This window comes from Periplaneta americana, chromosome 17 (assembly GCF_040183065.1).
Source record: "Periplaneta americana isolate PAMFEO1 chromosome 17, P.americana_PAMFEO1_priV1, whole genome shotgun sequence".
Lineage (NCBI taxonomy): Eukaryota > Metazoa > Arthropoda > Insecta > Blattodea > Blattidae > Periplaneta > Periplaneta americana.
In genome coordinates, this window is record NC_091133.1 from 37,602,410 (window position 1) to 37,618,067 (window position 15,658).

General features: G+C 34.8%; 1 protein-coding gene across 1 annotated transcript in view; it reads right to left on the reverse strand.

The window, feature by feature from the left end:
• mRpL37 (mitochondrial ribosomal protein L37) overlaps positions 1 to 15,658 on the reverse strand; it is a 51,142-nt gene that overhangs the window by 27,348 nt on the left and 8,136 nt on the right. Inside the window, exons 2-3 of the mRNA XM_069816505.1 lie at positions 14,249 to 14,444; positions 883 to 1,116 (exon numbers count right to left, since the gene is read on the reverse strand). Of these exons, the coding sequence (XP_069672606.1) occupies positions 883 to 1,116; positions 14,249 to 14,424 (410 nt within the window). The 5' untranslated portion in view covers positions 14,425 to 14,444. The remainder of the gene's footprint in view (positions 1 to 882; positions 1,117 to 14,248; positions 14,445 to 15,658) is intronic.

Here is a 15,658-nt window from a genome sequence, read left to right on the forward strand (position 1 = left end):
CCCCGATGATGTGATAGGATGATTATGATAATGTAGTACCAGGAGAGGTCTTAAATCTAAACTTAACCTAAATTCCAGACCATGGACGAACACAGGAATAATCCCCTTTAAGGAAAAATTCCTGTGCTCTAACCGGGATTCGAACCCGGGACCTCATGAACTATAGCCAGAAACTCTAACCACTAGACCATGAGGCTGGTCGTTTTAAAAATGTAGATAGATAGAAAGCAAATTTTCGTAAGATCTAGAATCAATGACAGGTTAGATATGGTTTGTTTAAGCTTTTACCAAATAAAAACCTCAACAAACCAAACCTAAACTGTCATTGATTCTAGATCTTACGAAAACTCGCTTTCTACCCACCTACATTTGAACTAGTTTTTACTAGTTGAAACTGGTTTTGACAGATTTCGGTTTTAACGATAACAAATACACCAAAGAATGGATGGTATCAATCAAAATGAGCAATATTTCTGGAGAAAATTTACTTGAGCAAAATGTGTTCTCTGCGCTATGAGGCATTTTTGAGGATTGCCAATAACAAAAGTTTGTGTCTGCAGACAATTTGCTCAGTGACAGAAGAAAGTTTTACTTCACTTATTGCTTCCGTTCATGCCTGTGACAAGTTGTCTACACTTACTAGACAATAATTTAATTCAATGAAGATAGAATAATCAGGACATGATATTCAGTATTAACTGCAAACCAGTCGAATCAAATCGAATTCCAGGCAGGCTTTGTTTCATCATGAATATTTAATTTATAAAAGTTACAGCAGATAAAATTAATTATTATTTACTTAATTTCTACTATTACTACCACTACTACAATACTATAATCCTCCACGGCTGCTGCTGTTATCATTTCACATATTTCACTCACCTTTGTACCAAAGTGTCTTGCTCTGGTAACTCCAACACACCCATTAAGTTTTCTACCTCCACTGGTAATCCAGATTTAATTTCTACTGTCTTTGTAAGAATTTTTCCTTGGTCTAGACCTCTTAACAAAACATTATGATCTTTATACATAAGGCAGCATCTTTCATGATACATGGGATGTGTATGATCCCGTGGCAATGGTGGTGGATTTAGACGAGGTCTAGACAGCTCAAACCTAAAAGAAAAATTACATGGAACACTATTCATGCCAGTGACCAAAAAGAAAACACTTTATTCAAATTTATAACATTACTAATATTAGTATCAATGGCATTTATGTAATTAATTGCTCAACACGTACTTATTTAGTATATTTGAATTAAATAACATCTTTTTATTTCAGTATTTTATATAAAAACAAAACATAACACAATGCCACAAATTGTTGAGCTAGTTATTACAAAATATTCATTTTTAAAAATAAGGTATTACATTAATATTGGTTTTTATCTTAGATGAAACACCTGTAAATTGCCTACTTTTTGCAGACGACCAAGTGGTGATTGCTGATACAGAATACAACCTCCAAAGTGCAGCTTATAAACTGAGTCAAATAACCAAAGGCTATAATTTAAAAATATCACACACTAAAACAAAAACAATGGCTTTCATAGGGACCCAGCATAAAAGGTCGAAAATAGTTATTGACTCCAAAATTATTGAGCAAGTTAGTAATTTTAAATATTTAGGATGCAACATTTCTTATATGGAAAAAAGAGATATGGAAGAAAAGATGCATAGATTTCAAGGTATATGTGGAACAATTAGACGGAGCTTAGGAAAAAGAACAACGAAAGAAACACAGTTAAAACTCTACAAAACAGTAGCCCTTCCAGTACTACTTTACGGAGCAGAGACTTGGACCTTAACAGAAAGAGACAAAAGACGACTAGAAGCCTCAGAAATGAAATTCCTAAGATCAGTGGCGGGATATTCTTTATTACAACACAAGAGGAATGAAGATATCAGAAAAGAATTAGGGATAGAGGGAATAACACAAAAGTTAACAAATCACCGAAATAGGTGGATGGAACATCTAGAAAGGATGGAGGATCACCGAATCCCCAAGAAAGCTTTCCAGTATGCTCCAAGAGGAAGGAGAAATGTTGGTCATCCTAGGTTTCGTTGGAGAGAACAATTCTAATGGGGACGGAACGGGCCTACCGGCTCAACCCGTGATGTTGATGATGATGATTAATATTGGTACAATGATTACTTTCAAATTAAATAAATGGTACAACATTCAGTTCACAAATTTTGTTATTCTACAGGTCATCGTCAGAGTACAACGTTTATCATGCTTGCTCTTGCATCTAATATAGCATACACATAGAAATTACACATTTCACCAATATTAATAACATTTAATGACTCATCAATCATCACCACTGGCACAAATGTCCTTCTCTGGTAGTAATACAATAATACAATGAAAATGCTACCGGTATATCTTTGCTATCAAATTTTGCACACAATGTATCATGAGAGGCACAGTTATATTGCACCATGATGATAATGATTACTGAGCAATGCTACAGTGTCGACAAGGAAAACAGGAAAAACCTGTCACCAACACTATCCTTAAACACCACAAAGTCTGCTTACATGTACTGGAATTTTAACTTGAGTCACTGATGTGAAAAGTCAGTGCTCCAGATATTCAACAAATGGTGCATCATGACAATTAACATAAATTCAGTCATTTGAAAAAACGGGGAACAGGTGACATAAGTAACAAGTGAGCTGCTTAACAGATAGGTCAAAAAAGGCGAAAGTATAGTATTATGTTGTCAAATATTTGCCAAGACAAAATTCCAGTATTTCTCACGGCGCCAATCCCGTGTGATCAAAGAACCCTCTCAATTTCTTTCTGAGGGATAAAACTGGAATTCACTTCTGTTTCGAAGTAGGTGTGTAGTAAGGGAAATAAGGTAGACAAAGCAGCTTGTAAACTAGCAAGATAGAAGGAATATAGAGGAATATTATATGTATGGACCATTCTGAGAAAAAAGTGATATATTTGTCCAATTTTCAATGACCATAGAAATGCAGGTATTTAAATGTTATGAAGGAATGACAAATGACTACCTACTATAAATTGTGTGTAAAAGAATAGTATGTGTCACTCTTTTGAGATTGTCTGAGAGCAGCACTGCTCATAATAATGGATGTAGAGAAACAGTTTTTTGTAGTTCTTTTGGCTACAAGGATGGGCATGTTCTTCCAGCATGATGAAGCCCCTGTACATTTTAGTCATCAGGTGACACATCATCTAAATCTCACATGGACTGGCCACAGTGGTCACATGCATTGGCCAGCAAGGTTTACAAACTTTACTCATATCGAATATTGGTTTTGGGGGTGGATGAAATGCGAAGTGTACAAAAACAAAGTAAGCACAAGAGAAGAGTTGGTCACTCTCATTATGAACAGTGCTGCTCTAATAAAAAATTAAAAGATGATCTCAGAAGACACTATTGTTGCCAACAGAGTGGAAGAGCACTGAACTATTGATATGTATTAAAACCATGTAAATAAGCAACACATGTGATCATTAAGTAATTTGTTTTTTGATCTTGGCACTTATAAGACTTGTTATGCATAACAATCAAACAGCTGTATCTCACACTCATTGAAAATTGGACACATGTTTATTTGAACTTTTTTACTAAGAGTAGTCCATCCATACTACCACCTCCTAAATGTTTTACTATCCCTCCTGAATCACCCTGTATATAAAATAATTGTTATCTCAGTTATAGCATAAATTGCATAAGATTTTTTTTATTGTGAATACTGGGAAAATAATGAGAAAAAGCATTTTTTACTATAAATGATAAATGCAACATATTATTTATTGATTATGCAAGGAGTACCTAAATGCACATTTCATGTGAATTATAAGTGATAGTTTTATATTTAACCAGGACTTCAATTGCAGAGGTTATTCAGTTTCGAAATTCAACATTAGAGGGAAATGATCGACAAATTTTGTCTGCAGCTCTATCAGGAACAGAATCTCTTTGTTGTTGTTGTTGTTGTTCAGTCAACTGTCCGATGACAGGTCTTAACTTCACAAATGATACCAACAAGGCACCACTTATGAGGCAACTAGGCCAGTTCCTTTCCATTAAATACATCGCCAATTAGCTACATATTACACTAATCAGACTTCATTACACAATCAGAATCTCTTTATGCACCATGAATCTACAACATGAGGCCCTCAGTTTTAATTCCCTCCTGGTAAATGCCACACTAAGGATTTAATAATCCTCACTTGGGTTTGAACCCACGAACCTAGGTCCAATAGCTAGCAACATAACCACTAGACAACCGAAAGTGACAAATTATTTATAAGTGATATATGTCACTGATAGGGATGGTAGATTTTAACAAATTAAAATAAAAAAAAATTTAGCACTTTAAAAATTTGTAGCATTTTGGAATGGAACATTATTTTTATAAATGTTGATGGTAGAAATTCAATGTCATTCATTAGTATCTTAATTAGTGCATTTTCTAGATTTTCCAGTTTAAATCCTTGAAAATAACCAGGGGCGGCTCGTCCATAAGAACTGCGGAGCTGCAGCACTCCCTGCTTTGACAGGAAAATAATAATATTTGTTTTAATTTGTAGAAGAATTGTTACAGCTTTTATTGGTAAATTGCTTTATATTTCATCTAGCCGGGAATATGTACTATTATCTTATGCATAATCTTTTTGCGCATCGACTGTATTGGAATTGACACTGCATTCAAAGTCGTCCTGGGATCTGCAGGGTGGGCAGCTCATAGAGAGTGTGTCTTGCATGGTCAGGGGGTAGAGAGGTGAAGGGAAGCAGAGGGAAACTGCCACTGTTTAAAACCCATATTTCGCTGCAGTGGCTTGCAGAGCCAGACCATAAGGGAAGATTTTTCCTTCACTCCCACATCGCTATTGTAATACTATGTCAAATGGATTCTCTATTCCCTTGAAACTTAATGACAACATTTTTATTTTCTCTTCACATACTTATTGTTGTAGAATCTTATCGAGTTAATATAACGAAATTAATATTCTTTTTTGCCTTATTATTACGTACATATCCAGCCTCCAGTAGAACCTTAGGATTTGCCTTAACTCAAAATGATTGCACGAGTAGAATCCTTTTGATATAGCATGTAAAATACGAAAGAGACTTCTTTTCCAGTTTTAGAACATTGTTGACCATCAGTATATCTGAGTGTTGCTTTGATGTGACGTCTTAGTACCGTAACTTAACCAGTGCAAATGTGCAAGCATGAGTGTGTGTGAATTACAGAATATTAATTTTATTTTTCTCAACTTTCCCTCGCAGAGAAGATTGATGTAATGAAGTGAAATTACAGGGTCGTCCGTTACCAGACTTAAATCTTACTCAAGCTCCATCCAGCCGAAATAGTGCATATATGTAAGGAAGTATAACAATGAAATTTATGCCAAGCATTTGTGGTTACGTGGATGCGAACAAAAAAAAATTCTGTATTTTGTTTTCCTTGCCTCCTCTTCGCTGGTGATACTGCATAGACTAGGAGTGGTGTGACAGATTTAGGACATTTGCCCCTAAAAATTAAGAAGCACAAATCTTCGCAATCTCACCTGAAAAATGTTGTTTCATTGGCTATGTTAGGAAAAACTAATACTGCTGTGCAACTAAGTGAAATGAACAGAACAAACATTCTCAAACATAATCAAGAAATGAAAAAAAAAAAAAAAATCGTGAAATTATTTAAAAAAATATTGATTGTATCAAATTTTGTGGCCAATATGAACTTCCCCTTAGGGGACATGATGAAAAAACGATTCGAAGAACTCTGATGTATTTCGTGAGTAATCTACACGAGTTTCTCAAAAATCATTTGGAACATGCCACTGTTTAAAGGTAATTCTAAAACAAATCAGGATGAACTGGTAGATTGCAAGTTGAGTGTCTGCCGATTTGAAATTCAGACTGAAATCGATGGTATTAGTTTTTTTTTAACAATTATGGCAAATGATGCCATAGACATCTCCCAACTAAGTCAGGAAGTTTTGATTTTTCGATATGTAGTGCATTTATTTTTGTCCTACACTTATTAGTAATGATATCAAGAAGTGAAATTTGTATGTACCAAAATCTACTGCTGCTCCCCCAATCAAGTTCACGAGCCGCCACTGAAAATAACAAATATGTAAAGGAACAGTGTGTAATTATAAATGCCAAAAGATTTGGTGTGATTTTATCCTGACTCATCTTATTACTCGCAATCATCTCCACCACATACAACTTTTTCTTAAGTGAATGCTGGATGTAAAGAGATCGCACAGGCAGCCAATATTCTATAGTGCAATAGAGAAGTCTCTCCGTAGTGCTTGTGTAGCCGAGAATCCACTGGGCAGAGAATTCAAATGGCAGCACTGGTCACTAAACATATGATGGACTGGGGGTATGAGGTTGTCAAATCTGAAGGAATGGGGAAGTGCCAACTTTCTACAGGGTTGTATAATAGAACTGCGGAGGGACTTTTCGATTGCACTGTACTACTAGTACAGATTAGTTGAAAACTAGAGATAACAATACAGATATCAACCAAGAGGATATCGAGATAACAGTACAGATACCAACAAAGAGGGTATCAGGTAGGTCACATTTCTGTGCTATTCATATTGTAAAAGGAAACATGAAGAACATGTATGGGTGACTAAACTAAGCTTACATGTATTTGAAACAAATGTAAGAACCTGTATGGGGAGGTGAGGCCTTTTTAGATATATTCTGATTTTTTTTACAAAACACAAAAAATCTCGTAAAATGTAATTTCGCTCATATTTCGCAGAAACACATACCTTTCGCATTTTATACTCGATTTCCCATTCTATCGCAGATTAAAAAAACTACAGTAATATACTCAACACATCTTCAAAAATAAAATTACTTATTTTGACAGCATTTGGGCACATTTCGCATTTATCGTAATATCATTGAAATTTTTATGCAAATTTTCGCGAAATGGGCTATTAATGTGAACTGTTAATGGTTACAGGGTAAACAGAAAAAAAAAGTAGTAGTACTGTAATTAACTTTATTTATAACTAAACCATTAGATATCTAATTTTCATTGTTACTGTCACTGAACATGATTGATTCTTAAGGTTTTCTCCAATTCTGTTATCTAGAGATTTTGGCCTGGTTTTTACTATCATTTAAGATCTTGTTTTCTTTCGAAAGAGGAGCAGGAAGAATAGGAGGATGATGATTATAACAGCACTTGACTACTTTCACTATCTAGTTTTGAATATAACGCTGCTTGCTTATTTTTAATTTTGTATTGAAAGGTAATGGAGATCATACTTGAGATACAGGCATTTCTCAAGGATAGAGTAAAGCCTATAAGTTAAGGTTATCAGACATTTCCGTTTCTTGGAAACAGTCTCCTATTTCATATGTTTGTCCCTGGCTAACACCTGTCCCTGGAATGTCCCCGTTTTTAATCAACTTCTCAATTCACCACTGGTTTCAAAAGTGGTTTTAGTTTTAAATTCGAAAACGAAAATGGAATTGTTAGTAGCGGCAGTAACACATTCAGTAGGTAGCCATTCATAGCTATTGCGCACTCTAAACAAGATGAGTTTTGTATGTTGTAGCCTTTCTGTAGGGTATGTGGTGTGAAAAATGTCAGATCATAAAGTTAAAAAAACCTAGAGAAGAATAAATGTTTGTAGTATTTGTGGACCTAGAAAAGGCTTTTGACAGAGTGAATTGGAATAAATTGATGGTATCCTGAAGCAAATTAAAATGCCAGCTGTGACCACTATGGAATGAAGACAAATGCAAATAAGACGAAGACCATGGTCATAGGAAGAAAAATAAAGAAGGTAAACATGCGAATTCTAAATGAAGCAGTAGAGCAAGTAGACAGTTTCAAATACTTGGAGTGTACTATAAGCAGTAACATGAGCTGCTACCAGGAAGTCAAAAGGAGGATAACAATGGCCAAGGAAGCTTTTAATAGAAAAAGGAGCATCTGCGGACCTCTGGAATGAGAACTATGGAAGAGACTAGTGAAGTGCTGTGAAGTGTGGCATTGTATGGGGCAGAAACATGGACATTACGATGAAGTGAAGAGAAGCGAAAAGAAGCATTTGAAATGTGGATATGGGGAAGTATGGAACACGTGAATGGACAGACAGAATAAGAAATGAAGCTGTTGGAAAGAGTAGGTGAAGAAATAATGATGCTGAAACTGATCAGGAAGAGGAAGAGGAAAAGGAATTGAATGGGTCACTGGCTGAGAAGAAACTGCCTACTGAAGGATGCACTGAAAGGAATGGTGAACAGGACAAGAGTTCGGAGCAGAAGATATCAGATGATAGAAGACATTAAGATATATGGATCATATGTGGAGACAAAGAGAAAGTCAGAAAATAGAAAAGATTGGAGAAAGCTGGTTTTGCAGTGAAAGACCTGCCCTTGGGTAGAACACTATGAATGAATGAAAGTTAAAAAAAAAAAAGAAACCTAAATATCTTGCAATTGATATGTTGCTGAAAGAATGTTTTTAAAAGGGTAGCATTAATGTTATGTTTGTTGTTTTGAAATGATGTGAGTAGGTCATGTCAAGTTTCTCTGGATACCATAGTTAAGCAAACTTCCTGTATTATAAACAAGATTTTCTAAAATGTAAGTTTAACTGTTCTTTAACTAATTTTAAAGTGTTAGAACATAACAGAAATTTGCCGACGACTGTTTTTCATTAATAATTAGTTCTCCAAGTGGCATATATCGGAATATTAGGTTTGTATGATGTTTCTGATAATTGAGAAATCTTTAAAAACGATTCAATAATTTGTTATTAATAATTACTAATGATATGAAGGACAAAGTGAAAATTAAAGCAATATTTTACAATCACTGACTGAAAAGGCATATGTTCTCTTAAATGATTTATGTGTACCAAAGAAATCTGACGATAATGATGTTACGAGTGATAACATATTTAAACATTTTGATGCACATTTTGGAAGTGAGCCTGCCATTTTATTATTAGGGGCAGCTTTCTACAACTCTCACATGGGGGGGGGGGGAGTGATCAGCAAGAGTGAAGCGTTTAGGAACTAACTGCAAATTTGGTGAGAACTTGGAAATTGCCATAAGGGATAAATTTGTTATGGATCTTCCACCTGGTATAATGAGGGCTTGTCTGATTCTGAAGGATGTGGAGACTTACTTTTCTTAAGGCAGTGGTAAATTGCCAAGAATGTGGAAGTGACTCAACATGAAGCAGGTAATGGAAGAAACGTCATAAAAGATGAATCTGTTTACTTACTTACTTACTTACTGGCTTTTAAGGAACCCGGAGGTTCATTGCCGCCCTCACATAAGCCCGCCATTGGTCCCTATCCTGAGCAAGATTAATCCAGTCTCTACCATCATATCCCACCTCCCTCAAATCCATTTTAATATTATCTTCCTACCTACGTCTCGGCCTCCCCAAAGGTCTCTTTCCCTCTGGCCTCCCAACTAACACTCTATATGCATTTCTGGATTCGCCCATACGTGCTACATGTCCTGCCCATCTCAAACGTCTGGATTTTATGTTCCTAATTATGTCAGGTGAAGAATACAATGCGTGCAGCTCTGCGTTGTGTAACTTTCTCCATTCTCCTGTAACTTCATCCCTCTTAGCCCCAAATATTTTCCTAATAACCTTATTCTCAAACACCCTTAATCTCTGTTCCTCTCTCAAAGTGAGAGTCCAAGTTTCACAACCATACAGAACAACCGGTAATATAACTGTTTTATAAATTCTAACTTTCAGATTTTTTGACAGAAGACTAGATGACAAAAGCTTCTCAACCGAATAATAACAGCCATTTCCCATATTTATTCTGAGTTTAATTTCCTCCCGAGTGTCATTTATATTTGTTACTGTTGCTCCCAGATATTTGAATTTTTCCATCTCTTCGAAAGACAAATCTCCAATTTTTATAGTTCCATTTCGTACAATATTCTGGTCACAAGACATAATCATTTACTTAGTCTTTTCGGGATTTACTTCCAACCCTATTGCTTTACTTGCTTCAACTAGAATTTCCGCGTTTTCTCTAATCGTTTGTGGATTTTCCCCTAGGATATTCATGTCATCCGCATAGACAAGAAGCTGATGTAACCCATTCAACTCCAAACCCTGTCTATTATCCTGAACTTTCCTAATGGCATATTCTAGAGCAAAGTTAAAAAGTAAAGGTGATAGTGCATCTCCCTGCTTTAGCCCGCAGTGAATTGGAAAAGCATCAGATAGAAACTGGCCTATACGAACTCTGCTGTAAGTTTCACTAAGACACATTTTAATTAATCGAACTAGTTTCTTGGGAATACCAAATTCAATAAGAATATTATATAAAACTTCTCTCTTAACCGAGTCATATGCCTTTTTTAAATTTATGAATAACTGATGTACTGTACCCTTATACTCCCAATTTTTTCCAATATCTGTCGAATACAAAAAATCTGATCAATAGTCGATCTATTACGCCTAAAACCACACTGATGATCCCCAATAATTTCATCTACATATGGAGTTAATCTTCTCAAAAGGATATTCGACAAAATTTTGTACGACGTCAACAAAAGTGATATTCCTCAAAAGTTACTACAGTTAGTCTTGTCCCCCTTCTTAAAAATAGGTACGATTATGGACTCCTTCCATTGTTCTGGTACAATTTCCTTTTCCCAAATTGCAAGTACAAGTTTATAAATTTCGCTAGATAATGCCCTTCCACCCTCTTGTATTAATTCTGCTGGAATTTGATCAATACCTGGAGACTTGTACTTTTTCAGATTTTCTATCTCAATTTCGACTTCAGAAAGTGTGGGTTCCTGTATCAATGGCTCAGCAGTTTGTATTTGAATTTCGTCCTGATCATTTCTATTTGGCCTATGTATATTTAGTAGTTGCCCAAAATAGTTTTTCCATCTGTTCAGGATTGAATGAGAGTCTGCAAGTAAGTCACCATTCTCATCCTTGATCACGTTTACCCTTGCCTGATATCCGTTTTTAAATTCCTTTATACCCTTATATAAATCTCGAATGTTTTTATTCTTACTATTTGTTTCTACCTCATTCAGTTTTTCCTTCAAGTAATCTCTCTTTTTATTCCTAAGTGTACGACTTGCTTCCCGTCTTTCATTGAAATAATTATCTCTATTCTCCACAATTGGATTCTGTAAGAATTTCAATTTTGCCTGTTTCCTTCTATCTACTACAATGGAACAATCTTCATCAAACCATGGTTTCTTTTTCTTAGTTTCATGATAACCTATGCTCTGCTCAGCTGCAATTTTGATATTATCTCGGATATTGTCCCACACGCTATTAACATCTAACTTGTCCTCAGCTTCGTCAGCAGTTGCTGAAGCAGCAAACCTATTTGAAATTTCAACCTGATAATGTTGCTTAGTTTCCTCGTCCTTTAATTTCAAAATATTGAATCTACTAATATTAGCTTGTTACTCTACTCGTTTGGCTACTGATAATCTTTCTCTTAATTCTCCAATTATCAAATAATGGTCAGAATTACAGTCTGCCTCCCTGAAAGTTCGAATGTCTACTATACTAGTGTGCCTTCTTTTATCTACCAAGATGTGATCTATCTAGTTATGTGTCATTCCGTCTGGAGAAGTCCACGTATATTTATGTATATCCTTATGGGGGAATGTTGTACTCTTGAAAATTAAATTTTTTGATGTGGCAAAGTTGACTAACCTAACTCCATTGTCATTACTACTTATGTGTAGGCTCTCTTTTCCAATTGTTGGTTTAAAATATTCTCCCGTCCTACTTTAGCATTGAAATCCCCCAATAAAATTTTCATGTGATATCTAGGTAACTGATCAAAAGTGTGTTCCAATTCCTCATAGAAGCTATCCTTTATATGGTCGTCTTTCTCTTCTGTAGGGGCGTGAGCATTTATAACTACGATATCGCACCATCTACCCTTAAGTACTAAATACGATAACCTGTCACTGATAAATTCGACCTTTTTGAATTTGTACTTAAAATAAGTGTAATGTGCATGGTATGTGGCTATAATAATCATTTTACACACATATGTAAATACAAACATTACAGGTGTAACGTGTGTCTTAAGATAGGACATTTGGCATGAGTTTATAGAGAAAATTCTCATTCAAATAATAAACTTAGGCTTGTGAACAGTAAAAGGATAAGCATACAGGACAAGTCAAAATGTTGGACCCGATTTCAGTAATTTATTGTGTGAAATGTATTGCATTGTGAGATGTGTGCTTTGAAAGGTAAATTCTTAAAGTTTAGTTTCCCGAATTTTTTCCACTTTCGCTCGCAAGGAGTCAGCAGTAGAGCAGTGAAGGAAAATGGCATTGACTGGAGAACATAAATCCTTCTGCATGCTTGATTATCACGTAAACAACTCTGTGATTTCCCCAAATTAAATGTCTTCTGTTCCATTTCCCATGAAAATATTTATGGACTCTATTTTTTCAATGAATGCACTGTGATAGGATAAATTTTCCTTGATATGATCCAACAATAGCTCCTTCTGCAGCTTGAAGAGGATAGTGCAGACTTCATTCAACTGCATGGTGTCCCTCCGCATTACCACGGCAGTGTTCGGAATCATCTCAATGGGGCATTGCAACAACAATGGATAGGTCGTGCATGTGTGAGGGATGTACATCTGCTTCAATGGCCACCTCGTTCTCCTGATGTGACCCCATATGATTTCTTCATGTGGGGTTTCGTAAAGGATCATGTTCACGTACAACTGGATGACCTGCACACCCGCATCACAGCAGCCATTGACCATGACCTGCTACAAAGGATTTGGCAGGAGACTGACTATCGGCTCGATGTGTGTCATGTTATGCAGGTATGCAGGGTGCCCACATAGAACACTTATGATGTGTCTGAAGAAAACTTTAAAATTTTACCTTTCGAAGCACACATCTCACAACACGATATGTTCATTAGATTTCACACAATAAATTACTGAAATCGGGTCCATCATTTTGACTTTCCCTGTATAATTAAGAAGTCGCATCATGTAGAGACGAGTAATTCAGTATTGTTAAATATGCAGACCAATCAGGAAAATCCACCATTTTATGTAAAGGTAAAGCTTAATGACTTAATTTTGAGTGGTGAAGTAGATAGTGGCAGTGATACTTGTGTAATGCCAATTTCCACTTTTAAAACTCATTTCAGTGATCTTGAGCTTAAACCTAGCAACATTGTCATTCAATATTACACAAATGAAAAAGTAACACCACTTGGATATGTTAAATTCAATATAATGTTTAACGAGAAAACACATAAAATGAAGTTTCTTGTTTTGCCTAAATGAGGTTCTCTTATACTGGGATGTGACTTCATGTCTAAATTTGGTATTCAATTAGCTGGTTTAAACTTCGCTACTGCAGAATTTAATGAGTCTGTTCCTAATCTTTTACAGAAGTTTCCTGAAGTTTTTAGTGAAAAGCTTGGTACATTTAAGTATGATAAAATTAGCTTGAAAATGAAAGAAGGAGTTACACCGAAATTCTTTAAATCTAGACTGGTGCCCATTAATATTAAAGCTAAAGTTGAAAATGAACTTGACAGATTAGTCAGAGATGACATTATTTCACCTATTTCATACAGTAAATGGACTACAACCATAGTACCTGTAATAAAACCTAATGGATCAGTACGTATCTGTGGGGATTATAAGGTCACAATTAACTTAATCCTTATTTAGAAAGGGATCAAGTATGAAGAAATTTTTTATTTAAGAGATTGTGGATTTAGTGTTAATGCGGAAAAATGAATTTTTTTTTTTAAGCTAAGGTCAGGTATTTAGGTCATGTAATTTCTTATGAAGGCATTAAACCTAATCCTCAAAAAGTTGAGGAAATTGTTGAAATAAAGCCCCCAACTTGTGTTAAGAAACTAAAGAGTTTTCTCGGTACCATTGAATATTACAGGAAATATTTAAGCAAATGTCAATTAAGCTAAAACCTTGATATGAACTCCTTAAAAAGAATGAAAAGTGGCAATGGTCTGATTATTGTGAGAAAGCTTTTAATTATGTTAAGAATCAACTGCAAAATAGCCCTATTTTATCTCACTATGATCCTAATTTTTACAGAAAAAAATGTAAAGTACACTCTTTATAATCTACATGAAATACGGTAATATTGTAATATTCAACTAAAACAAATATATACTGGTACATTGAAGTATAAATTTAAGTTCAATATTTGCTTCATAACAGAAACAATACCTACCGTATAAATTTACGTTCCTCCTCAACAATGTCATTTGCTTCATATACAGGTATCCCTCTAGCTTGCATTTCACTTTCAGCTTCAGTAACATTTGGAACTCTGTTTCTTTGGATTCTCCAGTGTTTCTTGAACATTCGATCAAGATGCTGCCTGCATAGCACTGATGTCAACCTCATTTTGTAGGACAGTTAATAATCTGTACAGAAATTTTAAAACATTATAGTGACCACGAAAACATGAACATTACAATTGAGTGTTAATGTATGCATTGCACAATAATACAAACTGTCTAGTAGTTGTACTGATGGAGTGTAAATGAAACTATTTCAGTAAATGTTATTGCATAATACTCGTTCAATGTACTGCTGATTGCCAGGCTGGAAGCAATGAAAACTAGCAGTAGACTATCAAAAAATTAAGAGATTATTTCCTCAAATGCATCAAAGAGAAATGATACCCAGAGCAACTGCCAAAGGACCAATGCATACTTTCCTTCAGAAAATCGAAGGCAATATCAGATATCAGGAAAGGATATTGTAATTGAAGTGTTTAATTTATGTTGTATCAATTTCAGAAAGAAGGTAAAAAGAAAAGAATAAATATTCAATAGAATGTGATGCTTACACATGTGCTATTAATATGCTGTTCATGTCATAAAAAAAGACAGAAATAATTAAAATACAGTACCGGTACTACATTCCTGCATTAAGTAGTGCATGTGAATGTATTAGCTTAGCGGAGACAGCACATAAATTTTAATTATTGGAGTTAAGGCATACGTATAGAAATGAAATGTAGCAGGTCCATTTTGGCAGAAACTATGTAGATGGAAATAAACACTATTCTATTCTTAAAATACTTCACAACTTCAATCAATCGTGTGAAAAGTGGTTTCAGCATTACTGTGGATGATTTTAATTATCACGTAATAATGGCATCTGAAATATATACCTTGTATTCTTAAAATATAATACATTGTCGTCTTAGACTGATATTTCTTATAATCTTAGACACAAACGAAAATTTAATTTAAATGCCATTAATTGTCATATCAATCTAATGCTGAAGATAAGTTAGCTAACATTAGGTTAGTTTAACTTTATTTATTTCCGAGAACTCCTGTTTACCCTGCCACCATCATTCCATAAATTCTATATTAAGCCTAAAAGAAAGTGCAATCTTTCTGGCTAGCACTATAAAATATCTCAAGCATGTAATAGTGACCTGACGAATTATTTGAGCTGAACACTAAGTAAAAAAGAAAATAATGATTTCTGTAATTTTGTATTAATTTTTAAGGCTCATTTAGTATTAATGTATTATTACATACTGTAAGGGTCTCACGACTCAAAAAATAGTCAAACAATAAGTGAAATGTAAAAAGTAACATGACACAAAGAGTTGATTAAA